A 6,706-nucleotide genomic window follows, 5' to 3' on the forward strand; every position below is an offset into this window, starting at 1 on the left:
CACAAACCAGTGCCTTTGACTGAGCTATTTCATGCCATTCTGTAATCCAAACATCTGCAGTTAATAACAATAATGAGAATACTACAATTTATTGAATGTTTACTAGATACAACACATAAAAGTGTATACACACACACACATACACATATAGAATGTGGCTGAAGACCAAGATATGATTTTTGTCTGTTATATGAAAAACATGTAGCAATTTTTGAATTTTGGTTCTATTTGCCCATCTATTCTTAAGGCTAATTCATGTTTGCAGACGCTTGCTTTCATTATATCTGTCAGTATATAAAAGCACTTGCTGAGCCTGGCCATCTGGTGTGGGAAATAAGATTTATCATTTGCAGAAATTTCACAACTATGAACTAAAACATAATTAATGATTTTGCTGATTATTTTTTCCTGAAACGGTCATTAACTAAAGTATTCTCCTATGCAATCATATATGTGTAACTATAATTGCATGCACACTTGTGATGATTCCCCAGCTATCACTCTTTACCCTTGCATTTTTTGAGACTATTTGCTCTCAAAACCAATTGTGAAAAGAGCAATCCATATAAGCACATCAAATAGCTATATGAGAGCACTTAATAAATAATAATTGATAGAGATGAAAATATCTTTAACAGATCCACAAAATGCATTTCAAATATGTAATACTATATTAAGTATAAAATTAGAGATTATTAACAGTCATATACTGGGATTCCCTACCTATATATAACATAGAATAGGATGTAAAAGTAATAGTTAATTCTCAATTACGTGTATGAAAAAAACAATAATACCTGTGTATATCATATATGTATATATGAATATATAACATTCTTCTCTTTGTACCTATATGCATGTACATACATTAGCAATAATGTTATATTGAACATGTTTACCTAGTTTCAAATGTATGTATTTTTCAATGATGGAATTTCTGCTGTCTCAATATTTACTACCCTTCAAATAAAATGATAAGACTAGGCATTTTAGACTTCCCCAGGTACCAGTAAACTCCAAGATGTCTGAAAGATAATCTAGCCTTGTCCCAGCACTAAAAATGAGATTAAGGAAATAGGCAGAATTAGACTCTGTCTGAAAACCTTCTGTTTCACACTAACCCTAGGGCAAAACAAACATCATTTTTGTTTAACCCTGTATGGCCTCAATTTGTGTGTAGTCTTTCTCTGTTTCAGAAGCTTCACTGACACACTAATTCAAACAAATGTGCCACAGAGCTCATGCCATCTAAAGCACAGAGAGGAACTAAAATGATAGGGAATCATGTTGCCATCAGGCCAGAAGCCCTGGGGAACTGCCATTAAGAGAGCTTAAAGGCCCCAAAAGGCCAAAAAAGGTGAGGGTAGAGACGGAGATGGGGGGATTAGGAGGGATATTGAGCTAAGATTTGGAACACCTGGATTCCTGGGCCTCGTCCACAATTACTAATCAGGTGCTTTATGCAGGATACATGATCTTCTTGAACTTTAATTGCTCATGAAAGGCATGAACCGGAAAGGAGCTAAAGTGTTTTTTTATTAATATGATCCTATAACCATTCAGAAAATTAAAGAATTAATTGATTGAATATTTAAATTCTTAGTCTATTTTCAGAGCTTTACATATAATAAAGCTCATTTTATACTATATGCTGGTTGAAGTTTGCATATATTCATATTTTTATGTTAAGTACTATTTTTGATATCCTTAAGAAGGCATTCTAATCAAAAATATTCTATTGAAAATTGTTTTCTTAAAGATAATGGAGGACTTCATGTTGTTTTGTTTGTTCTGGCTATCATTTTAAACAAACCCAAAATTTCATTCGCCAAATGTTTGACAGACGACCCTTCCCTGGGTCATCGCTGCAGTGCTGACAGGCAGTCTCTGGAGCCAGCCCCCCGGGAAACAATGCCGGCTCCTCCACTCTGCTGGCTGGCCTCACATCTCTCTGCCTCTGTTATTGCTGCAGACGGGGCTCATTACAGTACCTGCCTCATAGCATGGTTGTGTGCTTATATCTGCAAAGCATTTATAACAGTACCTTGTAGTGAGAGCTACATTAATTGTTGATTTTGTTTGGTTGTTGTTGCTATTATTGTTTGCATAAAACGTAGTTTAGGAGAACACGCCTTTTTTTTTCTAGAACATTCTTGAATTTAACATTTTTCCTGTTATTTGACCTCTGATCTGGTATGTTTGTTGACAATTTTGGCAACATTCACAAACCAGAAGATACTTCCATTGTATTTATGAACCATCATAGGTTTAAACACACACACACACACACACACACACACACACACACACACTCATTCATACACAAGAATCTGCATATGTACCCTTAAAACTTCAAAGTGATCCATAATTACAATCTCCCCCTCCCCACATTACTCTTTGAACATCATCATCATCATCTTAAGCATCTTAAATCCCAAAGTCTTTGTTGTGAAAAATATTAATTATTTTCTTCTTTTAATGGATCTGTATGAACAGAACTATAATAAAGGAGAAAATGGAACAAGCAAAGCGTAGGAAACAAGCTCTTCAAACATACTACATTTCCTGCCCCAAACCTCCTCTTTCTGTTAGCACACAGATTCCTTCCCCTCTCTCCTCTCAGTTCCAATCTTTCTCTTGGACCTGTAGCCACATATCCCAAATCATATCCACGTGGGGAAAACTAGGGTGGCAGTGGGCAACACACAGACTCCCACTCCAAGTTGAATTCTGGGAAAGTTCAAGTCTCAGTTCTGCTTCTGGTTTTGGACCTGCCTCTTAATCTCTCTAGGTTTGTTTGTTTTCTGTTGTTGCTGTTGTCTTTGCTTTTGATTTTTAGAGTGTCAAATAAAGAGTTTGGACCAGATAATCCCCTGCTGCCTCTTAAGACTCTACAATGAATCGATTTATTTTCCACCTTGCAGCTAAGGTGCCACCCAGTCATAAATATTACTTTGAAGCAATTCTCCTCTACATAACCAATAAATAATTACCGCTTCCCTCCCTGAGAAACAAGAGAGTCACAGATTAGTTCCATGTTTTATTAATGGAGATGCTGTGATGAATCGGCTGGAGGAGCCCATGTCTGGCTGCTGAAGGGCCCTCGCCAATGCTTAGAATCTTAATGAGCTCTGGCATCACAACGCTGCACAGAGCAGAGCATGCAAGAGGATGCTGGGTGTAGAGGAGCCTGCCACCCATCAGACACATCAGTGATAGACGGTTTAGGGCCTTCTCTGATTAGAGCATTTGTATATAGAGGTGTTTCAACCAATGATGCCCCTTAGAGATCGAGGAGAAGGGTTGAGGAAAGCTCGTGAGCCCTTTTGGGGCTGTCCATAGCACACTGACTTTAAGGCACTGGTACCTGGCCCGGTCTTACCTCTGATACTGCCAGCGGTCAGCTGTAACGTAGAGTGGGCCAGATGTAACCATTCTTTTCTCTCTCTCTCTTTTGCACTGCAGGACCTGGGTCGGTGAGAGGAATAAACGGATCCATCAGTCTGGCCGTACCACTGTGGCTGCTGGCAGCATCTCTGCTCTGCCTTCTCAGCAAATGTTAATAGAATAAAAATTTTAAAATAATTTAAAAAAACACACAAAAATGCGTCACACAGGACACAGAGAGAGAGAGAGAGAGAGAGAGCGAGATGGGGGGAGACTGTTTATTTCACAACTTTGTGTGTTTATAAATAAAGGGGGAATAAGAAAATGAAGAAGAAAATACAACATTTAAAACCATTTTAAAGTCCATCAATAAACATTTGAGCATAATTCAGGGTGGGAAAAGTTTTACCAGGATATGTGTATATCTAAGCAAATGTATGTGTATAAAGACCACATCGCGCTGAGGACATCCAGATGCTGTAAAAATAAGGCAAGTGAAGAAGGACCAGATGGCTATTAACCCTTCCCCCACACACACTTTATCCTTCTTTCATCCTTTTTCATCTGTGAGGAAAGAAAAAAATAAGGTCTTGCCTTTGGCGTTTGTATTTCCACCATCTTTTTATTCCGTTTTTCATTTGAGCTGACTCGTAACCATTTCAGACGATCAGTGGAATCCAGGCTGGAGTCCTGTGTTGAGCCTTTATCTGGCTTTCTTGCCTCCACTATCTCCCCACGTTTTAAGACCATCTCCTGCCCCCGCCAGTGTTTTCTATCTCCCCCATGTCCATCCCAGATATACTCTTTTTATCCTCCCCTACCCTCACCACTTCTCCCGCCACCCCCCTGAGCACCAGTCACGCCGCAAATGCTAGAAAGTGCCATTTTAATTTTCCTCACTGTGCGTGCGTGTCGCGTCTCTCGCTCTCACGTGGGTGTACATGTGCGTGAGCGTATGTGTCTCTCTCTAAAGCATGCCAAGGGAATGGTCCATGTGTACATAGACTCGTGCTGTAGATACTGTCCCGCATTGTAATTGTGAGACGCGGCTGTGACAAGTTGCTGGGGGACATGGTGGGGAAGGAGGCAAGGAGCAGAGCCCCCCACCCCACCCCCCACCCGCCATCCATGGTCGTGACATGACATCAGTGTGCATTCAAACCAAGCTGTGCCCCACTAAGCGCAAAACCTCATGTTTCTCCTAGTCCAATCATCAGAACCCAGTCGAGAGTCACTCAGAATATCACTGTAAATGAAAGTGCCTACTATTGATGGAGTGAGCAAACAGTAGAAAGAATCAGTGACGTGGATGAGGTGACCTAGGAGAGAAGGTTTCTGATTTCACTCTTGTTCCATGAGTCTGAGGGATTCAGAGATTTTCTGGCTTGTTGCAGGCTCGGTCCTGCTCTGCTGCAGGAGCAAGCGGCAAGTGTTGAGTAGATCCCCAGAAACAGAAAGGTCTCCAGGTGTTAATACCGACGGAACGATGAGGAGCCACATGGAGGTCCTAAGCAGCCCTGTGTTGCCCCTCCCTAATCTTCAAATAACACTGCATTTGCCCCATGGATTCCCCTGAGCAGAGATGACTTCCTATTTTAGATAAAATACAGTGAGAGTGAGCAAGGCAGGAAAAGTGGACAGATGCCCAGATCCCTACTCTTATGGTAGAGATCTTGTCAAGCTCTACTACAAAGCACTGACCATAACAAAAAGGAATTCCCTGCTGTGCTCCTTTGCAGATTTTTGGCCCAGTGTTCTAGGCTAATACTTCATTTGGTCACCCACACAATCACTCTTCTGTTTCCACCGATGGTGTTTGCAGCACCATTGTGCGTAGTAGTCAGTCCATCGTTATCCTAAGCCACACAACAGGAAATGGCGTGATATTCTATTTTCCTTGCTTGCTTTGGCTTCTAGCCTCCTAAAAAAGATACGGGGGTAGGGGGGAGGGATATGATGCTTAAGTCTACATCTTGCCATCATCACTGAAATGCGATTTAATTTCTTAACCAAGAGAGTTGGGAAACTTGCAAGAATTTAGGCGGAAGTTTTGTGTGTACCACGAAGTCTGGCATCATCACGATACCAGAAGGATTTTCTTAGGAAAGGCCTTGCAGAAAGAGCTGGCCCTTTGTGTATAGATATCTTTGTCAGAAAATCATTGCTCTCAGACTATAAGAGACATTGGAAATGGCTCAGTTTATGAAAAGACAGAGGATTATTATTGAGATCATATTTGAAAGTATTTTAGCAGAGCCAAATATGGTACCTCACCAGGTTTTGGAACCTGAAAAATAGCTGTCACATGACATAAAACAGGAAACTTCATAACTGCAAATCAAAAAAGAGAGAGAGGAAGCAAGGAAGGAAAGAAAGGAGGGAGGGAGGAAAGGAGAGAGGTAGAAAGAAAGAAAATCTGCAATTTCTCTTGATGGAGTTTACTAATTGAAGGCTCTTTGCAATGAGTCTCATCTTTGAATGTAATCATCTCCTCGATGAGCAGCACTTTTAATCTCTTCTAGGGGTTTCTATTGTGTGTTTCAGAAGCTTATCACCAGCCTTTCATGATTTTGCAGTTTAGACATGAAATAGAAGAACAAATTGAGCTTGGGGATGGGTAAGAGTATTTGTGACAGATCCTGGCATAGGACAGGTAGCTACTAAAATTTAAGGAAGGTGAGCCATATTCCTATGCAGCATCAATTTATTGACAATCAGGGATATCTCTAACAATTTGGTCTTCTTAGTACAGGATTAAAAGTTTATCATCCTTGATGATAAATATTCCCCATATATTGAAGAACCAGCCACATCCTTAAGTGGAAGCTTCATTTAAAGATATATAAGAAGGTAAAAGTAACAGGAGTTAATTTACTTTAGTATCAGTTTCAGGAACAGATCCTGGTGGCATGTCACAGATTTTAATCATACATCTAGATTTCTTATTGTCTCCACCCTATCATTAGGACAAGGTCTTGGTTTTATGGAAGGAGATTCTCCATCGAAAGGAATGTCTTTGCCATATCAGCACCATAATGGGCCATATATGAAACATAATTAAACAGATGTTGAATATTGTGGTGTTTGCATATATCTCTGGCAGGATCTGGAAATATTAAAAATTTGTCCTGGCTCCTGTTTCATAGCAAACGTTGACCCCAGAAATCTCATAGGTTTGGGAATGTCTCTAAGCAATGTGAAGCAGGGAGGGAGCCATAGTTTGGAAAAAGGCCGGGAGCCAGAGGACTGTCACCAAGAGATTGAGTATGACCATGGGACTTCTTGGAATTTAGATCGTCAGATTGCTAAAAATCCTCAA

General features: G+C 40.3%; 1 protein-coding gene across 1 annotated transcript in view; it reads left to right on the forward strand.

The window, feature by feature from the left end:
* The window catches only part of LSAMP (limbic system-associated membrane protein), a 293,017-nt gene extending 288,920 nt beyond the window's left edge, over positions 1-4,097 (forward strand). Inside the window, exon 9 of the mRNA XM_011355436.1 lies at positions 3,466-4,097. Within this exon, the coding sequence (XP_011353738.1) occupies positions 3,466-3,563 (98 nt within the window). The 3' untranslated portion in view covers positions 3,564-4,097. The remainder of the gene's footprint in view (positions 1-3,465) is intronic.
* The last annotated feature ends 2,609 nt before the right edge of the window (positions 4,098-6,706 follow it).

Source organism: Pteropus vampyrus, unplaced genomic scaffold (assembly GCF_000151845.1).
Source record: "Pteropus vampyrus isolate Shadow unplaced genomic scaffold, Pvam_2.0 Scaffold1, whole genome shotgun sequence".
NCBI lineage: Eukaryota > Metazoa > Chordata > Mammalia > Chiroptera > Pteropodidae > Pteropus > Pteropus vampyrus.